Source organism: Eupeodes corollae, chromosome 1 (genome assembly GCF_945859685.1).
Source record: "Eupeodes corollae chromosome 1, idEupCoro1.1, whole genome shotgun sequence".
Lineage (NCBI taxonomy): Eukaryota > Metazoa > Arthropoda > Insecta > Diptera > Syrphidae > Eupeodes > Eupeodes corollae.
In genome coordinates this window covers 46,185,683-46,209,483 of record NC_079147.1, presented here as the reverse complement: position 1 = coordinate 46,209,483, position 23,801 = coordinate 46,185,683, and the positions used below count along the sequence as shown (strand labels likewise).

General features: G+C 31.8%; 1 protein-coding gene across 1 annotated transcript in view; it reads right to left on the bottom strand.

The window, feature by feature from the left end:
- Nucleotides 1–23,801, bottom strand: part of LOC129938522 (uncharacterized) — a 263,598-nt gene that overhangs the window by 64,202 nt on the left and 175,595 nt on the right. Inside the window, exon 10 of the mRNA XM_056046146.1 lies at nt 4,746–4,905. Within this exon, the coding sequence (XP_055902121.1) occupies nt 4,746–4,905 (160 nt within the window). The remainder of the gene's footprint in view (nt 1–4,745; nt 4,906–23,801) is intronic.

The window sequence follows — 23,801 nt, the reverse complement described above, 5'->3', positions numbered from 1 at the left end:
ACAAGTCTGTTGAAGGGCAAGCGAACGTTTCAGCGACCCGTACATTCACGGAAGTAACCGATTTGGGGCCCGCAGTGTTATGATATTGGCTGGAATAAGTTTTCTAGGTAGAACGGAGCTGTTTAACTTAAATAAGGCGCCGTTACAAGAGCTAATTACATTGAAATGGTAACACGACCTGTTGTGAGCCCATTTTAACACAAAATTGGAAATGGGTTTGTTCTTATACAAGACAATGCCCGCCCGTATACGGACCGTATCTCGCAAGCAGCTCTTTTAAACGCCATTACTACTTTTGATATGGCCAGCATTTATGTGACCAGTAAAAAAAAACCTCAAAGAAACCTACAGCAACTCAAAAGCTCAACACTAAACAGAATCTCATAAGCGCGTTAAAGGCCAGTTGAGAGCTAAAAGCCTGACAAAATATAAGTCATTAGATTGAAAGCGTATGAGATATGTTTATACAGAGGAGGGCCTACTCGCTGTAATTTTTTGTTAATCTAATATTTACAAAATTCCTGTCACAGTGTTAGTTGCCATACTCCTACGAAACGGCTTAACCAAATTCCATGAAATTTTGCATATATATTTTGTAGGTCTGAGAATTGCATCAACATCGTACACAGTGCAACGATCTTACGATAGTATTCAGTGACGCTATGTAGAATGAAGCATCGATTGCTATTGAGGATCTTTGCATTGTCATTGCCAATTTAGCACTCAGAATGCAGAACAAAGAACCATTTATGACCACATCATGCTCACAGTTTCGGCAGGACAAGATGGATTCTTTTTTTGGATGCACCCGGTGAAACTGCAAAACATTCCTTATTTCGCTAATTCTTGCTAAAATACGGTCAAATAATGGTTTCGCAGTGGCTGTTGCATCTTCTGGAATTGCGGCAACTTTATTGGATGGAGGCAGAACAGCTCATTCAGTACTTAAACTCCCACTAAATATTTAAAACAACCCAGGCGTGGTGTGCAATATAAAAAGCACTCATCAATGGCCAAAGTGAGGCGTTGAACAGGATATTGAAAGATATTTATAAAAAACAACGACAGACTATTTAGCAGCACTCTTTCAGGTGATTTCAGATAAATACTTCCCGTTATTCCGCGTTCAACGAACGCAGATAAGATCAACGCGTGCTTTAAAACATCGCCACTGTGGCGTTATGCTGAAAAAGTAATACTGAATGTAAGTATGAGTGTTCAAGTGCTTCAAGATCCATCCGCTTAAACATTCTCAAAAAAACTGTTTGAAATAGAAGACGAAAAAGTTACTACAGATTAAAACAGGATGCATAAAACTATCTGTCGATTTCTGCACGGTTATTGATTCACAAGATGCCCTTTTTGACCAGATATTTTCCACATTTGATTTACACAGACAATATACAAATCGTGAGTGGCTGGCAGAAAGAGCGATTTTGTCAGCAAAAATGTAGATGTCAACGAATTAAATCTCAAGATACAATATTTGTTACCAGGAGACTTGGTGTGAGTTTTGAACTCATTGGGTTTACCAGGAATGTCACCGCATAATTTAAAACTGAAGGTTGAATCTCTGGTGATTTTGCTTCGTAATTTGAACTCACCACGGTTGTGTAACGGCACGTAATTAGTAATTCAAAAATTAATAAAAAATGTTATCGAAGACATAATTCTGAATGTCAAATTCCGAGGTGAAAATATATTATTACCGCGAATTCTTTTTATAACCACAGATGTGCCAATTTAATTCAAAAGCCTTCAATTTCCCATTAGATTGGCATTTGTAATGACTATCAAGTCCAAACGATTTCTGTCGGCCCTTTTTTTTAGGCCATAATGTTTTTCACGCGGACAATTAAAAATGGAGTGGTATCAAGTGGGCAAACCATCCAGTTAGTTTGTATTAACGGAAGATGGGATCATAAAAAATATGGTTCACTCTGTTGCATTAAGGGATTGATATTAAAGAATAAATTTTATTAATTAAAAAAATTGTTTGGTGATTTGTGACTTTAATATTTTGTCACCGTTTACAGAGTTCTTTATCTCTCCCACTTATATACCATATCCTTTCATACTTTAAATAAGTTATTTATTGCTAGCAAAATATTCTTTAGAAATTTCGTATATGACAAAGCAACATTTGTCGGGTCAGCTAGTTTTTCCTTAAAATATTTTTTATCGTAATTTGAGTAAAGATTTTTTTTCATGTTAAAAGTGTATACTCTATTAATTAATACTAAGCTGAAACATGATAATAACCATAGAAACTAAAAAAAATGTAAACACTATTTTTTTCAAAGGAAAGCCTATGGGCCCTATTTTGTTTTGAACAGTTTATTTTATTTGTATCAATTTGCGCTTTCAAAATTCTTTTTTGTTTTCTTTTTTATTATCGTCTTTATTCCTTAATTGGGATTCAGCGTTTTTCACTTTAACAAAGCGCTAAATGGTGAAAACCGTCGGTATTTCACTTTTGTAATGTTCAATTAAGATGAATTTGAATTTCAGTGTTATTTCGTCAGCGTTATTTCATTTCATTTTATTTTGCAGCACCCATAAATTAAATCGTTATCAAAGAATTAATTATTAATTACGAATATCGAAAAACTATTGTTTACTTATCTTACGATGTTAGTTTATATTCCGGGATTCGGAAAGTTTGACAATTGAAACTAAATTCCTTTTTTTATTTTCCATCAGTTTGAATATGATAAACATTTTTTGATAAATAAAAGTCCTTTTCCAGATATATATTTCGCTTAGTTAAAAAAAAATAACTAACAAATATCAGATTTACTGCAAGATTTCCTGCAGTTCCGAAGCTTTTTGAGTCTATCGATTGTAAATCATCATAAGTTTCTATGTTAAATATGATCGATCCAAATCAACATGGTCTTACAAACGGGCTCGATTTTTACTGTAAAGTTGTAATATAGTTAGCAGAAAACTGGATTGACTCATTTAAAATCAGTTTGACTGTACTTTTATTGACTTCAGTGTTGACAAACTAGTACGTCGATTTTTCTTTTTAAATTCAGAAAGCTGGTTTTTAGCGAACATTTTGTAAAATTTCTTTAATCTAATTTTTCGACAGATTCTATTCTGTGCTTTTCAATGGTTGCGATTCAAAAAAGTTTAAAGTTTCCTGTGGTGTCCCACAAGGTAGACATTTAGGGACTATTATTTTTATTTTATTTATATACTAATTACCGTCTGTGTTCCTTATAAGACCTTATAAGTGCTTTATTATGCCAATGATATTGATATTTTCCAAAGTTTGAAATATTCGTAATTTCGACAAATTACAATGAGATATTAAATCCTTTTTTAATAGTGTGTTCGAAACTGTCTACTTTTTAACATTGATTAATCCAATTTAAATGTTCTTTAATTTCTTTAAAACATTTGTTTGGCGGAGTATCGCAATCTCCTGAAGATAAAATATCTGCCCTTGGTATTTTATTGGACGAAAAACTGAAATTCTCACAACTCATAAACTCAATAACTCATAAAGCCAATTCAATTCTTGCTTAGTCTTAGTCAATTTTCAAATCCCTTTGTTATAAAGCAGTTTTTTTAAAACATTTGTTCGACCAATTCAAGTCTGGAAACCAAATTATGTATCTCCTAAAACCGGACTAGGATTGGTGTAACAAAAGTCCCCAGTTCAACACCTACTAAAACTTATTGAAATGCCAAGTCTTGAGAGTAGACGTTCTTATGAAATACTTTGTGTTTATTGTTAAATTAATAAATTAAAAAAACTGAATCCTTGCACTTTTTATCTTTACCATTAAAGAAGCCTGAAGAATTTAACCGATGTTCTCCCTTGAATAGCAGGTTTATATAATTATTTAATTGTCTTTTTTATGTCAAATAAACAAGCTTCTTTTTCACTTTAGAGTGTTTTATCAAATAAATTAAAACTAACTTTTTTCTATTAAGTTTTACTCCATAAAAACCTCCCACAAACTTCAAAGAAAACATGAAAATAAAAGATTTGCCGAATCGGTTTAGTCGTTCTCAGGTTTTGCGCTCAACAACACGTTTGGCGATTCAAATTTATATATGCAAAGTTATTTTCTTATTTAATATCTATTTTATTGAAATCCTTTTGTATTCTTTAATATTAATTCATATTCCTGAAATATTCCTTACACGGTTTCAAGGTGATTCCAATCGATTTTCCAAATTTTGTACATTTTAACCTTTTACTATTACATATACGTACAACTTTTTGTTTGTAATAATATTTTCATCAGAACCTTAATTAAATCATTTATATCGAGGCGTCTTGTTTCGTATATTGTATAGGTTACACATCTTAAATTAGTTATCTTCTATAAGGTAAATGTAGAGACATTGTATGTGTGGGAAACTTGTAAAGGATGTGCTTAAGAGACAATATGGTCACGTGTACTCGTATTTATGCCAGAATACCTTAAAATATTGTTAAAATCTAAGTTAACCATACCTGTACCGTTAGTTAGTTGGTTATATTTAAGTGTAGTAAAATCTACTTCACATGTATGTAAATATATAGAAATCCTCTCTCAAGGATGTTCCTACAGTAAATTTATGTGCAGAGATAGTGTATAGATAGAAAGAGTTATGGTTTAACATCCTTGGGTAAATTTGTTATGAGTTTCTTTAATATATGTATGTGTATGGATATTGTATAGACAGACATGTAAATGTGTAGATATGTAGTGAAGAAGGTATATAATATTTTCCATACTTACATCTTATTCGTAAATTAACTAAGGCACTTTGTGTTTCCCCTCTATCGTTAGCAGCCGAACATGCATAGAGGCCAGCATGTAAACGAGCAACTCTCTGAAGGACCAAGGATCTTGTTGAAATGATTACTCCCCAGGAAACATTTTGAGTAACAGGCATACCCTAGGGATAGACACAAAAGTAAAAAATTAGTGAATGAATGAATGAACACAAGAAGAAGGATGTATATGAAATATATATCTATGTGAGTATAGGTACAAAAATACACCAGACATACAAATGTATGTACGTTTGTATCTATGCATAAAATATCTATGCTATATGTACCGTATAATATATACGTGTATATTTTTGTGTGTAATTATTATCCTAAGGACGAAAAAGATATCAAGTGAATGAGTTTCTAGCTAAATAATCAGAAAATACCCGACAAAATGCGACTACTATATGACTTTTCAACAAAGCCTTGCAGACATTTTTGAAGATATGTATAAATGTTCGTTGTACTGTACACAGAATGGTACATACATACAAAATAATAAATGAAAGCAGACGCTCAAGATGAACATAATATTTGCACGTGGTCCAGTCATAGAGAGTCTGGAATGAAATATCAAAGAGATTAATTGGACTTGGTTGGAAAGTGTTTTATTTTTTTTTTCTTCGTTTTCGTTCTTGTTGTTTTGTTAAGGAGGAATTATTGTGTGTGGAAGAATTGTATTGATATAAGAATGGAGAGATTCCATGTTAAGCTAAGGCTCATCAGACAGTTGAATTGAGCGAGCAATGGCAGAAACAGACATTCCGTTTAAAGTTCAATTTCGATTCAGTATTTAAGTTAGGTCTTCTTGATTTAAACGATTTAAATTGTTTTTTGTTGGTTGAGGCCCAGGTCCGCCCCGGACTGTAGCGCCACCTTAAGTAAGTAAGTAAGTAATTTCAAAACTTAAAAAAGTACGTGTACGTCGCATTGTGCCAATTTGACTGTTTTCAGACTTTCAAATGAACAAAATTCAAGACTAACATATTAAAATATTACTTAATATCAGAACAAACACTTTCGAGATTTCTCAAATAGTAAGAACGAATAGCAACTCACATTGATAACTTCCTATTGGTACCCTTAACATACGATATTTTTGGTAGTAAATCGAATTATCATTTAAAGTTAAAGGAGCTTGAAAAATTATGCAAATAATAGTTGAAGCTGTTTTAGCAAGAAAGGATTTAGTATTTTTTAATTTTTGGACAAAAATCAACTTAATAAATGTTTCTTAAAACGTTAGCATAAATTTATAACAATTTTTGTTATGTTACAAAACTTTCCATTATTTAAAAAAAAGGCCATTTTCCGTAGTATATTATGAACGCAATACGAATTTTTTGGCTTCAAGTTAAATTTTTTTTTATCTAATTTACTTATAGACGCTATCTTAACTTATTCTTGAAATATGGTTTAAAAAAGAAGGCGATATATATTGTTTGGTTTTAAGTTAACAGATAAATTAGGTATTGCAACAATCCGTTGAGAACTAGGGCTTAGTTACTTACAACCTCAACCGTTATTGTGTGCGAGTTCTGTTGGGAGGGATGGAAGGGAACTACATTTTGAAGTCGAATCCGAAAATCTGATTTGAAAAAGCACTTCTCAGGACAAACATTATTTTTGTAGAATTTGTCAATTCCTTGCAAGAGGCACAACAGGCAGGGATTGAACCCAAGACCGCTGGCATTATAGTCCAACGGACTAACCATTTATGCCGATATCTTTGATTGAAAGATTAAAAAGTAAATTAACTCCAACGTACACAAACAGTCATCTTTTCCAAACGAAGGAATAAGTTCAATGTTTTCAACATTTTTGTTAAATATTTGTATACGTTTTTTTTAATGTAGCTAAATGATAAGAAATCTTTAAAATGCGTATATGATACATTGGACCTTCTGATAGCCGTTTTAAATTACCTCGCCTCGAAAAGTTTCATTTTTAGATGACATGTTCAAGGCAAACATCACAATATTTTGACCAATAAAAATTATAAGAAAATCCTAAAATAGAGGTTTTAAATCCCTTCGAAGATTTTATTGAAATCTTTTACAAATTTAATGTGTTCAATAAGTTAATGTCCAAGTAATAACTTAAGTTTTCAAAAAAGATGATTAAATGGTATTTGTTACTTCAACACTCATTTTTCTTAAGAAAGAAAATAAAGATGGTGTAGAATTAAAAACATCCCATAAATATTGCCAAATTTTAATCATATCAGCGTTTCTGATGTGGTCGATTTTTTTTCCATGATTATTCTTTACCGCTCTTATAAAATATTAAGAAATATGCCCTTTTAAGTCTTTTATTCAATAATTAAATGTGGCGCTCATGTGTTTGTCTCTAAATTTGCATTAAAACTAAGCATTAAAATTACTGATACAGTTGAATTTATTAGTTTATGAGAAATTAAGGCATTATTTTTACAGTCATTTCAACACATTTTAATGTTATTATCTGTTTTGAAAAATGAATATGAAGTCGATATCGTTTGGGTTTTTGATTTATGACCCTAGAAAAAAGAAATCCTGGTGAACAGAGTCCACTCTAAGAATCATTGATTTCAATTTGGGGGACTTTTAAGTTTCGAGAAATGTCATAATTTTCTTTCGCCCGAATTACAATAGTAGAAAGTTAATAAATAAAAAAAGTAATACAAAATTTTTTCAGTTTCCTGGTAGTTTGTTCTTTAATTTTTTTAGAATTATTGAGAATCTGCGCATCTTTTTGTAAACAAAACTAATTTTAAGCTAATGTGTCATATTGACCCGTTTTTGAGTTAGGTCATAGAAAGAAAGTATCCTGAATGTACACAAACAGAAATCTTTCTAAAAACGTAGGATTAATTTAAAAAAAATGTAATTCAGCAAATTAGACCGATGCAATAACTTTCAATTGCATTTCCGGCTAACACCGAACAAAGGAACCGAATGAACGAGTAACATCTTACGGCTTTTTACCAAGTTTTAATAAGAATGTTTTTAAGGCTTTAATTTATTGTACAACCAAACTGTCAATTGGATTTTTCTTAAAATTTTACCAGATGCCAAAAACGTTTATCTTCGTATTAGGAAACTTTTTTGTAGATTAAATCAATTTTTTTGGTAAGATAATCCAGGTGACAACTAATTTTGCATTGACGTTAATTGATTTTTTTTTTTCAAAATTTGATTAGTTTGGTACCACGTTTGAAATTCAATAAATTGTGCGTTATTTATAATATTTTTCAGAAGTAAGGTAGTTCTAACCATAACTCTGTAAACTGGGCGATAGCAAAAATGTAATAATTGTATAATTGGTCAATAAACAAACCTAGAAAACATCGTAGTAGAACGGCAGTCTAGGTCGAGAATATGGGAAGACCATTTCTCCAAATTATGTAACGGCGATGACAAACCGAATCACGTAAGGAAGATAGAATCACATAACCTAGGCGACGCAGATCAACAATTCCATCTACCCAACGTCGACGAAGTAAAGATAGCTATGTCCAAACTGTATTCAAACAAAGCTGCTGGAGCTGACGGTATCGCTGGCGAACTAAGCAGCAGCCGATGCACCAACTATCGATCAAATATTCACACTATGACAGACCCTCAAAAAAAACCCATTAACTTCAAATAGATACCCATCATCTGCTTAACGGTTTTAAAGCCATGTATGACATCATCTATTGCTACAGAGCAATATCTATAGTTTATGCAGAATGATGATGGAGAATGCACGCTGCTCTATAAAGGTCGGAAAAGATAATATCACCGATTTATTTAATGTCCAAAAAAGTTTTAGACAAGGCGATGCACTGTCATGCGACTTCTTCAACATCGTTCTGGAAAAAATTGTGCAAAACTCAACCGTCAACACTACAATTACAATTTTCCAAAGGTCAATCCAAATACTCGGATATGCAGATAGTATTGACATAATTGGAAGATCAAAACATGATGTCAGTGGAGCGTGTTTAAGCATTGCGACGGAAGCGAAGAAGATGGATTTAGTGGTCAATGAGGGCAAGACCAAGTATATGCTGTCATCAAAAACGGGCATTGAACAACGACATCTTGGACAAAACATCACCATGGACAGCTAAAACTTTGAGGTAGTTAGGGACCTTGTCTACTAAGGTGCCGCTATAAATACAGATAACGACACGAGCGCAGTAATAAAGTCCTCTCTCGAGCATCTAAAATCACCATCTATAAGACACTCATTATCCCGGTTCTCATTTATGATGCTGAGGCCTGGACCCTGTCAAAGAAAGATGAGAACGTCTTACGATGCTTCGAGAGAAAAATTCTTCGGGTGATTTTTGGTCCCGTACGCATAGATGGAGAATGGATGAGAAGATATAACGACGAACTGTACGAGCTGTACAGAGACACCAACCTAGTTAGCAGAATTATAGTCCAACGGCTTAGATGGCTCGGTCATGTAGAGCGAATGGACATCAACGCTCCAGCCGGGAAGGTCTTCGAATCCAACCCCGAGGGACGGTAAAGTAGAGAAAGACCGCGACTCAGGTAGCGCTCTCAAGTGACCGAAGACCTTGACCAACTTGTCCATAGCTCAAGAACCAGAAGAGATATTGATTTCAAATAAATTTTGTTATACAGATAATAAGGCAGAAAGATGCAGAAAGGGCTCTCAAGAAAATTGCGTGGGTGGTTTTTTTTTACCATAGCAGTTTGAAAAAAAGGTGAAAATTTTGGTTAACCCTATAATATCTTACGAACCAAAAACGCTAGAGACTTTAATTAAATTTTTTATAATATATTGTAACGTGATATCGAAGAAATATATTTTTTTTAAAATCCTTTTAAAGGTTTTTTTATAAATCAAAAAAACTGAAAAAAAAATTTGTCACCTTCAAAATTTTACGACTTAAATATGATTTCACCTCCAAAACAATTTTGTGCAACGAAAAAAAAATGATAAAATTTTGTGAAAAATGGAACTGACGGTTTTTTTTTATAAAAAATGAAAATCTAAAAAAACATTACTCAAAGTTGGTAAAAATTGAATATCGATTCAAATATCTTTTTAAAAACTTGAAATTTGGACTTCAAACTTATTTTATCTTATAACAAATATTGTTTTCAACATTTTTAAAAATGTTGAGAAAAATCGAATTGACAGTTTTTTACATAAAATAAAAACTTAAAAAAAATTAATGAAAGTTGGTAAAAATTGATTTGCGATTCAAATATCTTTTCAAAAATTTGTAATATCGGTTTCAAACTATTTTATTTCACAGAAAATATTGTTTTCGATATTCAGTAATTTGTATATAAAAATCCAACAGTCCGTTTTTTTCTTAAAAAATAAAATCTACAAAAAATAGTACGCAAATTTGGTAAAAATTGAGACGAGTACATATAGACAAACTTTTAAGCAAAACAAATAGACAGACGGGATTGGAAGTTATCAGTGTGGGTCCCATCCCAGGCTCTTTTTTTTGTTGCTATTCAAAAATACTACTTGTAGAAAAATATTGTTTTAGTAAGACGGTGCCACATGCAACACATAGCTTTATTGGTAGAGACATTTCCTGGCCGTGTAATTCTCGTCATGGCGATATCAACTGGCCATCAAGATCATGGGATTTAACACCGCTGGACTTTTTTTGTGGGGCTTTGTGAAAAACTGTGTTTTTGCAGATTAACCTTTAACTCTTGAGCATTAAGAAACCAGCAATCGTCCAGTTATATCTGGAATACCTCCCAACATGGGTCAAAAAGTTTTGGAAAATTACCTCAAAAGAATCAATGTTTGCAACAATTCACGTGGTGGACACTTAAATGGCATAGTATTTCACACGTAATGAAAACATTCAAACTTTATTATAAAAGAGAATTATTATAAAGCAAATATTTTATATGTGTGATATTTTGAGTTAAGCGAAATTTTAACCCACTCAATTTTTTGAGAGTCCCTTCTGCATCTTTTTGAACATTTATTCATAGAACAAAATTAATTTAAAGTTAATATATCCACTGGTTCTTGAGCTATAAAAAACTTCCCGAAAGTACTATCTAACGGAATAATTTTCTTCGGCTATAATCTATTCATATTTTTACTAATAACTTTTTTTAGGAACTTCGATGATGAACCTAAAAAATCAACATTGGTTATGGAATATTCAGCAACTGCGCTTTGAGAAACAGGATCAACAACGAAAGGTAGACAAACTATTATTCTAGTCTAAGGTATGGGTCTAATAACTACCTTGAGAAACCTCAACTTGGGCCTATAAAAGTTTTTATAACTTCCCGATGATTCAATGAGAAGAAATATTATTCTTAAGAAAGCTTATTTCCAGTCTCAACATTTAACTCGCTTTTCGTTCTTTCAATAAGATAAAGCTGAGACCAATATTTACAATGAGATCGATCTTATTTTTTTGAATTTATATAAATAAAAAAACTTTGTATACGAATCTCAACAAAATCCCAAAATATTGGGGTTGCCATTTTGCATACCACCATATTTTTTAGTTTATTTGTACGTAATGGTAAAAGAGTACTTATACAGATACACCCCATAGTACCTTTAGAAAGTTTTATTTCCAACTCATATACTACTCCTACTTTACCGTAGCTGATGCCGTATGTAATCTTCAAAAATGTTTTGTTTCCACAAAGTAAGGAGATTTGCATCAAGTTGGACTTGGACACCCTCTTGCACTTAAGAGAGTCAACTGAAATTTTGTATCGTCATTAATCGTATTCATAATAAAATGATGTTTGTTTTTAAAATTAGTAGAATTCCGTTCTCCAAATATCTGCATAAATATAAATTTAAAGATACAATTATTAATGTAGGTATATTAAAACATGATAAAATGTTATCCAGTAAGACACATTGTTGAACTTAACATTTGAAGAAACAATACTGTTTACGGCATGCAATTGTCAAGTTAGAGCCTTCCCCATATGTCAGAAATGCAACACAAAAAAAACGTTATTCAAAATCTTTTTCTTCTCCCCTTTCATTGTCTACCGTTGACAAGGGCGATTTTAATTATTCCACGTCGTAAGTTAAAATTTTTGAAAGCCATAGGTATGCAAAACCCATTAGTAGGGAATTTAAGCTTGAATGTACCTATTACACAGCAGAGAGATATACACTCGAGCGCCCTTGAACTGACAAAAGAACCTTGAATCATATTTTTCCCGTTAACGTTTACCTTCTTCCTACTTTACTATACCTGGCTTGATGGTTGATATCCTTTCTGATATCCTTTGTAATAGTGTATAAAATACAAGTGTCAGTAAATTGCGATGCAGAAAATGAGTACAAAGAAAGAACTACACCTATATCTGTACGAAGTAAGGACAGAGGTGTATATGGTATATTCTTACAGTGAGGTGATATTAGACAGCAGAATGGAATTTAACTTGAACGTCTAAATTCCAGAAGCATATATAACTACAAATCCATAGGTATATAAGAAGTGTAGAACTGGTGTAGAGATATGAACTCATATGGAAAGGATTATGACAGCATATCTACCAACAACGATTGTATTTGAGCAAATGTGTGTGCAAATGCATGAAACTTATTTGTAGGAGGAACTTTTATTCCTATACATGCATATACATAAGTATAAGGTCCTATAGATATAAATATATATGTGTTTTTGTCATACAAATGAAACAAGCGTACTGTTAATGCACTGCCAGGCCTTATTTTCAACACTTCAACATCTTAATTTCACCATACAAGAGGGACTCGCAGCACTCAGTCATATGATCATAAATATACCTAAGCATAGGTACATAAATAACACACAAAAGGATATAAATGCACCTACTACATGTGCAGAATGCGAGTTATTTCTCATCATTTTCAAAAGCAAAATGTCCTTATAATGGCTCTCCCATAATATGGTATACGCTATTGCTGCTATACCATACATCAAAATCCTGCGAAAATGGCATTTTACAGTTTGCACAACAGTTTTCAAATTAGATGTGGATAAGCTTTACTCACCAAGATTATAATTGCACAAAGGTGATGTGTGTTTTCGGTCTACTGTATGTTCTACAAAATAAAACTACTAATGACATTCTACAGCTATTCTCGTTGGGAAGAGTGCAATAAAAAGATAGATCCCAGATAAACAATGTTGTAATTTTTTTCTTTAATTTGGTGAGGGAAGATGGTGTTTTTCTGACATTTTTGGTTATGTGATTGAAATACGTTTGAGATTAAGTGGCAGCATTAATTTATTGTTTAAGTGACCATATAAGCTTTGTCACACACTTTAATGATGATACAGTTTTAACTTAGGAGGAAATGTCTTCACTTAAATAATACCATAGAATCAAATTTGAATAAGAACACTTTCAGTTATAAACAAAGTTTTCTATAATTAAGAAAAATCGAGCCCACTTATTGCTGAAGCAAAATTTACTGTACAACAGTATATTTAATAATGATAGTTTGAGTGTTTAAATGCATTTCCCTAGACTTGTTTCTTACCTCTGCTCCTAATAAATAAACAATCAGTGTATTACCGCTTCTAGGCACATCAGACCATTGTATCGTATCTGCAAATTTCTCATATCAAAAAAGCCAGTTAAAGAAAGAACTCCTTAGAAAATTTTGACAATATGAGAAAGCCTAGTGGGACGGTCTCAATCAATGAATTCTTTAGAAACTTTAACTGGCAACTATGCTCCCTCAAAAGTGACGTGGATTCCAGCGCAGATATGGTTACAAATTTAATTCTTTATCCTATAAATTTTATTTATAGGATAAAATCTATCAAACCCGAGGAAAACTCATGGTTTGATTCAAGAAGGTTTTTAGAATCAAAGGTGTAAGTTAAAACAAGCTAAAAGAATTGCAATGGTCATATTCAAGCAAACAAATTGTTGCATGAACAGAAATTAAAGCAAAAATGTCCCAAAGGTTTTAAACATTTCTATTCGTTTGTAAATACGTAAGAAACACCACCTCATCCTCGGTTTCAACACTCGTCCACAATGACACTCCCTATGCAAGTTTGCTTGATAAAGCCAATTTGCTTGTAGAACAGTTGGTTGTTAACTCGACCAACCGGAGAGTGCCTGGCGGCCTCCTGTTCTTGAGAGCGTTAACGATCTTATGGGACAAATCTTTTTTCGCACTCGTACACTTGCAAGAGTACTTCAAGACCTGTACATACACAAATCAGCTAGACCGAATAGTATCATTCCTATTTTTTTTGAAGAGGTGTTGTTCAAGGCTGGTAAACCCACTAAGCAAGCTTTTCCATCTTTCCTACTCAACAAGTTTCTTTCCAAGTGTTTGGAAAACAGCATTTGTACAGCCTGTTCCTTAAAAACGCGAATCCTCCTCCCTCTCTAACTATCGTCCCTTCTTTGTTGGATAAGAAATCCCCTTATAACCGTTCAATACAAGTGGTTTTAAATGGTTTCAAGCAAATAAATGCTGGTGTTCCACAGGGCTCCGTTTTGTTTCCGACTCTCTTCCTCATACTCATAAATGACTGTTTGTCTGACACTTCTAATACATTAAACTGTTTCGCTGACGACAGTATTTGTTTCTAGATTTACATCCTTGTCCTTCGGATGTGGAACTTCAACTGAGCGTATGATAAGCTCACTTAATTCTGATCTTGACAGCATTGTACAATGCGAAATTAAGAACCATGTAGAAATTGCTTAGGATTTCTCCAACATGACGTAAGAAATTTATCACCCCTTCTGTTCTGACTGTAAGTTTCCAAGCCTTTATTCGTGCAAAACTTAAGAATATAACTCGCATATTTGGGCAGGTGAGATTTGAAAATGGTAGGCGATAGAAGCATAACCGAAACATTAACATCACTTGAACATTGTCGCAATGTTTCATGCTTTTCGATGTTTAACAGCTACAATTCATTCGTAATACTCGCAATTCCCGAAATGCTCATCAGTTTATCCTCGAGTTCAATTTTGGACGCACTGTAAAGTATTATACATATAGACCAATGTGCACCGGTATCTCCTCTTAAAGCTTTCCCTATTTTTCTAACACTTGAACTGTGTTAAAACGTACTCGTGTTAAGGGTATTAATATCCGTTTTAGTGCCTGTGCCTGTACATTATGAAGAAGGGCAAAGTCGTTGTTGCGGTCGTTGACAGAAACGATAATGATGGCAGAATTTTGGCTGATCGTTGGCAGTTGGTCAAGGAAAGGCTCTCGGGTGAACACTTCGTTCCATAAAAAATGGGGGTTGTCATCAAGGTCATGTCAAACTCATGGTCTTGAAACATGTACAAGCTTGCTGTCAGGTTAGATGAATTTTTGCCAGATGAGAAACTCGAGGTTGTTGCTAAGGAAGACTTTCCTAGCAGACCTAGAGCCCACATTTGGATTATAATCGAACCACCTGGTTTTGAGGACAATTTCGAAATAATAAAGGTGTGCAATCCATTTCTGCCGGCTCATAATTGAAAGATCGGCAAGTTCGTGGAGGTGAATGCGTATGAATGCCATCATGGTACTCAATAAAAAATACAAAAAAGATGAGGTTATCGCAGATTGCGGGCCTCCAGCAACACTGAGACGTCGTTGCCTCTTACTCTCTGATCACTGTCAACAACAGTCATTCCTCCATGGAGACTGTGAACAACATCAATATGGTTTTTCTAAGCGAGGACGAATTCTTGGGTACCTCCTCAAACTCAGAAGATCAAAACAAGACCATTGTGGACGTTGATTAACAACAATATTGAACACTCTGTAATTCTTAGGTATTTAGAATAAATTCCAAAAGCACTATACCAGATCTTTCTGTGAGGATAGGGCACTCCTGGAAGACGATTCAATCAATTTTTATACAGATGGATACGAAACAAAAGAAGGGGTTGGTAGAGGTGTGTACTCTTTTTTTTTTTTTTTTTTTTATAATTCATTTTTTATTAATTCATTCTTAAACCTATTTTAAAGCTAGACAAAAATTCATAAAACTAGCCTAATTATCCATAACTTACAACTAACTTAATGGTCCCATACGGACACCCTAAGTTAAACTATAACACGTAAAACTAATGCCTTTCGGCCCTAAGAAATATTTTACTTCATTTTAATTTTATTTATTTTTGTATTTATCAGAAAAGTTGAAAAAAAAAAACTAATAACAATATGTGTACTCTGGATGGCTTAAAATGAGTCTCTGATTGCGCCTTCCCAATCATTGTAGAGTGTTTCAAGAAATACTTTTGCCAATAAAAGAAGTCTTGTCCTGGCTTAAAGAAAATGTGATATCAACATCTGATTTCAGCATTTTCTCAGATAGTCAGTCCGCCATCAAATCTCTCGGCTCTGTCTCAACAAACTCTATAACAATCCATAACTGTCGATCATTTCTAATGGAGATGGCACAAAAGTTTAGTATTCACCTTTGCCGGGCCATAGAAACATTCCAGGTATCTGTTAGGCAGATGAACTCATCAGGAACGGTACAGTACAACCCATTCTACCACGTTTTGAAATGAGTACCTACTAGAGTCGAAATAGAAGATTTTTAGAAAGATGTATGTGCGTACGTGTGTACGTACGTTCGTACGTCCATAAGTCCGTACGTTCGCGACGTTTTTTTCGTCGTCCATAGCTCAAGAACCAGAAGAGATATCGATTTTAAATAAATTTTGTTATACAGATAATAAGGCAGAAAGATGCAGAAAGGGCTCTCAAGAAACTTGCGTGAGTGGTTATTTTACCATAGCAGTTTGAAAAAAGGTGAAAATTTTGGTTAGCCCTAAATATCTTACGAACCAAAAACCAAAAATTATGTTTTTGACATCTGATAAAATTTTGAAAAAAATCGAATTGATTGTTTTTTTAAAAAAAATAAAACTCTAAAAAAAATGGTAAAAATTTACTTTCGACTCAAATAGCTTTTCAAAAATTAAAAATATTGGCTTCAAATTTATTTTATTTCACAGAAAATATTGTTTTCGAAATTCAGTAATTTTTATATAAAAATCCAGCAGTCCGTTTTTTCTTAAAAAGTAAAATCTACAAAAAATAGTACGCAAATTTGGTAAAAATTGATACGAATACATAAGACAAACCTTTAAGCAAGACAAATCGACAGACGAGATGGGAAGTTATCAGTGTGGGTCGCATCCCAGCCTCTTTTGTTTTATTGTTTTAGTAAGATTTTTTAAGTGGGACTGCACTAAAAGAGAAGTGCAACGAGTTTAAGAGTTTTTCACAAAGTAAAGAATGGTTTACTACATCAAAGGCCTTTGAAAAGTCCAAAAGCACTAAAAATGTTCTAAGCTGACGTTCGATGACCTTTTGAATATCCTCTGTGACACTAATTAACGCTGTACTACAACTATTTTTTCTACGGATACCAGATTGCTTGGAAGTTGACAAGTTTTTATCTTAAAGATTTTATGATTTTTTCAACCAATTTTGTGAGAAAAGGTAGGATAGATATCGGCCTAAAATCATCGCACCTATAGAGGACTTAGCCACTGGTATAATGTTTGTCTTTTTCCATTGAATTGGAAACTTATTTCTTTAAACAATTGAATTAAATAAATTATTTCCAGAAATGAGGAACGCATTTGATCAAGAGCTACTAAATTATTATAGAAAGGATAGGCTGGAGACAAATTTCTGGTTCAAGTTGTTAATATATCCAACTCTTCAATGGGATTATGTTGGGAGTTACGGATGCCAGTTTGCTTAAGTATCGGTCAAATCTGCTTTGACAACTATTAAACAACTAGACGATAACTTAATCTTTGTTGTACGTATCACTAAGACTGTTTTATTTCGAAGTGAACAATATTGTTGATAAGAAATGTCTACACGAAACCTCTTCCACCGCTTGTACGCCAAATCGCGTAACTTCATTAACTAATTTATCTCTTCTGTGAACCAAGTATTTCTGCATTGAATTGAGTATTAAGTTTAAAAAGAAGACGCATCGCCTAGTACTTGTTGGCCAGGTGAAGACTGTGAAAGAATAAAATTCCAATTTACACTTAAAATATCATTATGAAGAAAAAAGAAAGTTTCATATTTAATTCTGAAAAACAGTATTTCGAACCGCATCCCCCTTTTGCACGCTATTTCTACACTTCTGGCAAGATCTTTCATTCATAATACTTCCCAAACTACAACACCAAAGTTTAAACAAAAGACAAAAAACATTTTGACTTTAAGACTCTTGAACTTGAAGGATCTATTTAAAACAACTCGACATTCATTTCTTATTCCAATTTTAAACCAATTAAAGAAAAGTTCTTTTCTTTTTCCAGACAAAAGATATTTGTATTACTGTTTTTTTTTTCATAAGATACTACACCTTTACCTTGTCAAAGTTAGGAAAAATATCAACACCATAAGTTTGTTCTTGAAATTAACTGACATTTTTATGAAGTGGAACGGATGACAATCTATTTACAATTTAGAAGAACACACAAATGTACATCCATCAAAACAATATTGTTCAAAAATGAAATCACACCAACTTCGAAGTCTTGTTTATTTTCCTTCAAACTGCCACCAGCCATCAGAGTCATACTCCTAGACATATAGAAAACAGTTTGGATATTCATATGAACATTATAATAAAGATACAAAACACATGCCTTTTGCTGTACATATTTGTTATGATAGTTCTTAGATGTATACCCATTTTTAAATGAAGGCAAAAAAGCAACAGCAGCAGAAGGTTTTATATGCTCCATAGTTGCATATTGCAGCAAATAGGGAAACACAAGTTGTGAAGTATGATAATCACTGTGGTTATGCACATTCACTTCTGACACCTTCCTCGCAATAAACTATGAATAGCAACCAATTACGTTCAACACTATACACCTCACTTTTCCTAGCAAAAGAATTACTAATGCATGGAAGCTTGAGACGACACGACGACTACGACGAGTAACGCACGAGGACGAACACCAGGACGAGGACGAGAACGACAAGCTTCGAAAAATATCCATCTAGCTATACAGGAAACTTACCTTTTCACATAAGGTAGTGTGAGTGAAAAACAGATTTTATTTTAATTGGTTTTTGCTATATTTATTTATATGTATGTGTTGGGGAAAATGTTACCTCTATACGAGAAAGTATTGTAGAGAAAGGATATGAGCAGAGCAAGAGAAGACATCCTATAAAAATACTTTTTTTTTAAATTCATTAAGAATGGTGTTGTTTAAGTTGTTTTTGTTGTATATTTTGTTTTTGTTTCATAGGGTAATTGGTTTTTATTTCATTTGTAAAACTTTATCACAATTTTCAAAACTTATTCTTCAAAACGTTCTTAATTTATGTGGCAGGTATATTTGTTTGACTTTCTTTATTATGATATAAAGTTTTGATAGACACTCATATTAATTGTGGTGTCATAATTGTTTATGTTTTAAGTCTTAAAAATTTTAATTAAATTACTTTAGTGCTGGAGTGTCTGTAAAAAAATACTTGAACATGGTTTAAAATTATTTTTGAAGACATGAAAATTTTTATGATTAACATTAATTTAATGCACTTTAATTATTATATATATATGCATGCCTAGTTTTAGATATGAACATTTTGACCAAATTTCTACAGAATTATTTTCAACCATATTCTTTGACAAAAGAATTGCATATTTCCATAAAAACAAATTTCTCAAAAACACTTCCAAGGAATTGTCATCATAATAAAAATAAATATGTTGATAAACACAATTTCACGGAATTATTTATTCAAGAAATTCCTTCTTTGTATTCTAAAGATGCGTTTTTCAAAGAATTGTTTATTAAAATTATTATTAACGAATAATAACCTGCGGGAATGTAAATATGAAGTCTCTAAGTAGAGACAAAATTTCATCTCAAAACAATTATATATAATAATAAAAAAAATATGTATTAAAATTGTCCAATCACTTTGCACTTGAGGTTATGTCATGAATTATCACTTAGTCTGTCTTTTCAAAACTCTTCGCAGGAATTGTACCTTTCAAGGAATTTAAACAATCTCTGAACTCCTTAATTTTTAAAGATTCAAGCGATCTACATATATTAAATTTTTAAAATAGTTTATATTCTAATTCGTTTTAAACAAACACTAATTTTTCAAAGTTCAAAACTTTGTTAAAAGAAGAATCTGAAATGCAACGCACACTGATATATGTATATCCCAATGACGCATATACAAAGGAGAATGGGCATTTAAGTTCCAATAGTAATGAGTCGTATATCATTAGAACGACATTTTGACGTACATTCACGCCAACTATGGCTTGTCTCGTTTAGTTGTATTTTAGGGAGTAATTCCTCCTTATAATTTAATTACTGAAGCCGACAAACGTACAATATGGAAGTAAGAAGCAGATTTTATAAGCACTATGCTTGTACCTATAACTTACAAGATATTTGAGTCCAAAGTAAATTTTAACAAGGTTATACAATTTTTAACTTCCCATAGGAAGTTATTGTAATGGGTCCGATTTGTCAAATTGAAAATTTTGACATTTCTCGACGTTTCAAGGTCCCTAGAGTAGAAATAAAAGATTTTTAGAAAGATGTCTGTGCGTGCGTGTGTACGTACGTTCGTACGTCCGTACGTTCGCGACGTTTTTTTCGTCGTCCATAGCTCAAGAACCAGAAGAGCTATCGATTTCAAATAAATTTTGTTATGCAGATAATAAGGCAGAAAGATGCAAATAGGGCTCTCAAGAAAATTGCGTAGGTGGTTTTTTTTACCATAACCTTAAATATCTTACAAACCAAAAACGCTTGAGACTTGAATTATTTTATATAATTATAATTTTATATAATATATTTTAACGTGATATCATTGAAATATATTTTTTGAAAAAAATCCAATCAACGGTTTTTTTTTATAAATCTGGAAAAAAATTGTATCACCTCCAAAATTTTGCGACAGAAATATGATTTCATCTCCAAAACAAATTTGTGCACCGAAGAATAATGGTATTGATATCAGATAAAAAAATTTTGAGAAAAATCAAATTGAAAGTTTTTTTTTATAAGAAAATAAAAATCTAAAAAAAAACATTACTTAAAGTTGGTAAAAATTAAATATCGATTCAAATATCTTTTCACAAACTTGAAATTTAGGTTTCAAACTTATTTTATCTTATAAGAAATATTGTTTTCAACATTCTGAAAAATTTTGAAAAAATCGAATTGACAGTTTTTTTTACAAAAAATTAAAAACCGAAAAAAAAATAACAAAAGTTGGTAAAAAATGATTTTCGACTCGAATATCTTTTCAAAACTTTGAGATAATAGCTTTTAACTTATTTTTACTTAAAAGAAATATTGTTTTCAACATTAAGACAAATTTTGAGAAAAATCGAATTGACAGTTTAAAAAACAAAATAAAAACCTAACAAAAAATTCATAAAAGTTGGTAAAAAATGATTTTTCGACTCAAATATCTTTTTTAAAATTTGAAATATTGGCTTCAAACTAATTTTATCTTAAAATAAATATTGTTTTCAACATTCGGTAAAATTTTGAAAAAAATCGAATCGACAGTTTTTTTTTTACAAAAAATAAAACTCTAAAAAAAAAAAACAAATAGCTTTTCAAAAATTTAAAATATTGGCTTTAAAGTTATTTTAATTCAGAGAAAATATTGTTTTCGATTTTCAGTCCGTTTTTTTTCGTAAAAAATAAAATACAAAAAATATTACGCAAATTTAGTAAAAATTGAACGAGTACATATAGACAAGCTTTTAAGCAAGACAAATCGACAGATGGGATGGGAAGTTATCAGTGTGGGTCGCATCCCAACCTCTTTTTTTTGGTTTTTAATTCAAAATAAAATTAGTTTGAAGCCAAAATCTAAAATTTTTGAGAGGGTATTTGAGTAAAAAATTAATTTTTACGTGATTTTATACATTTTTTTAGGTTTTCATTTTTTGTTAATTAAATGTAAATTTGATTTTTCCCAACATTTTACCAGATGCCAAAACATTTTTTTTTCGTTGCACGAAATTGTTTCGGAGATAAAATCATTTCTTGATCGCAAAATATTGTGGCAAATATTTTTTTTAATTTTTTTGATTTATAAAAAAAAACCATTTATTGGATTTTTTCCAAAAATATACTTGTTTGGTATTACGTTTTAATATAATAAAATATTTAATATAATTTAGAGTTTAATTCAAGTCGCTAGCGTTATTGGTTTGTGAAATATTTTGTCTGAAACAAAATGTTCAAATGGAATCGCAAGGTGATTGTTGATTTTTGACCATCAAAATGGATGATTATGTTCCATGTAAGGTGATTATCAAATTGACTATCACTTATTTGCTATGGCTTGTTAGTGACAGCTATTTAGGTTTCACTTTCATTTATTTTGATTAATTATTTGTGAGAAAGTTAATTTGTCTGAATTTCAGCTACACTATAAATTTAAAATTTAGCGAAAAGAGTGAAAAAATATCAATGTTAAAATATAAATAAGTGAACAGTAATGCATGTATTCTTCCATGAAAATTTCTATCAGGGCACCAGAACGAGAAATGACGACAAAAAAGTTGAATGGCTTAGAATCAACTTAAGGAATAAAGCCAATATTTTGGAACATTCCTAACCCAAAGAAACTATGAAACTTTCTATGAATATTTATAAATAATTTATGAACAACATAATTTACCCATGTCATATAAAGTATACATATAAAATATTTATTTCAGATTCTTAGAAAATTTTCGATTGAACAAAGAAACGTTTGTGCATGTTTTGCAGTTGCTCGATTTACCATCAGGAATAAGATCAACGTACATATATTCCATGTATACTTTAACTGACTGCCCTTTTTATATCTTCTTGGAGGTGCTGGATATTAACGACATGTTGGGACTGATTAAGCTGCACCGATGGGCCAAAGTACTGCGGCCGAAATAAACGCTGCAGTTAATAAAAAGTCAGTTCTATGTCCACTTTTCATTAAAATTGAGCCATTGGATTTAACAAAATAATATTTTTGTTTTTTTGAAAAATATAACAAACATTTTTTAAATTTATAACTATTATTAAGAATAAAGGTATATTTACGTTTTTGCAGAAATAATACTTTGCACATTGAAATTTCAAAACAATAAACACACCTGATCGACCAAGTTTCCCAAACTTGGTAAGTGCTGCCAGCAAATGTTTAAGTTTTAGCGATCACAAAGAACAAAGGTAATTTGATGATCAAAATTGACTATCAAAACAGTGACAATCAACTATCGCCTTACGCGATTTCACCCCAGGCCTCACCGACACATCACATAGTTACGATTCTGCTGTTTCACTTTGAGTAGAAAACACTCAATCCAGTGTATTAGAAGATGTCAACGTTTTTAAGCGGGGTCAGAGATTAAAGTAAAACAGAAAACTTAAACAGCAGCGAAAGGCCGTCATAAACGCAATAGAACGATAGAAAAATATCAAGTTCATATTTATCTTGAATTTTAAGATACATATTTCAGCTGTGTGGATCTTTCAATCTTTTCACCACGCATAAGAAACGTCATTCTTTGTAGGTTAATTTGTTCTGAATTAAAATATTCAGGTTGACAAATAATTTTGTTTAGTTATTTTACTTAAGTTAATTTTGTTTGCCAAATTCATACATTTTGTGTGAACTAAAATTTAATTGTGGTCAAAAAGTCCAACGAACTTAATATGTTTGAAAGTCCTTTGTACATTTTTAATGTTATTGCAGTTTTTATGATGTTTCTATAAGACACAAATTGTTTCAAGTAGATATTTTTACGATCAGATATGTTAGACAAACATACGCTAACACTTACACGTAGAAATTCTCTAAGAGTAATGAATTTTACTTCAGTTGGCCCTAACATGTTCATACCATGATCGGCACATGTACAACCACTAAATTGTATCACTTTAATTAAATACAAAGTGTTTATGATTAAAATATTGTGTCTCCGTTTGACTTTTAGAACAACAATTTAGTTTGATGATGATGTGATATAAACTTCTTCAATAGTAAAAATGTTAATCCAAAAAAGAAA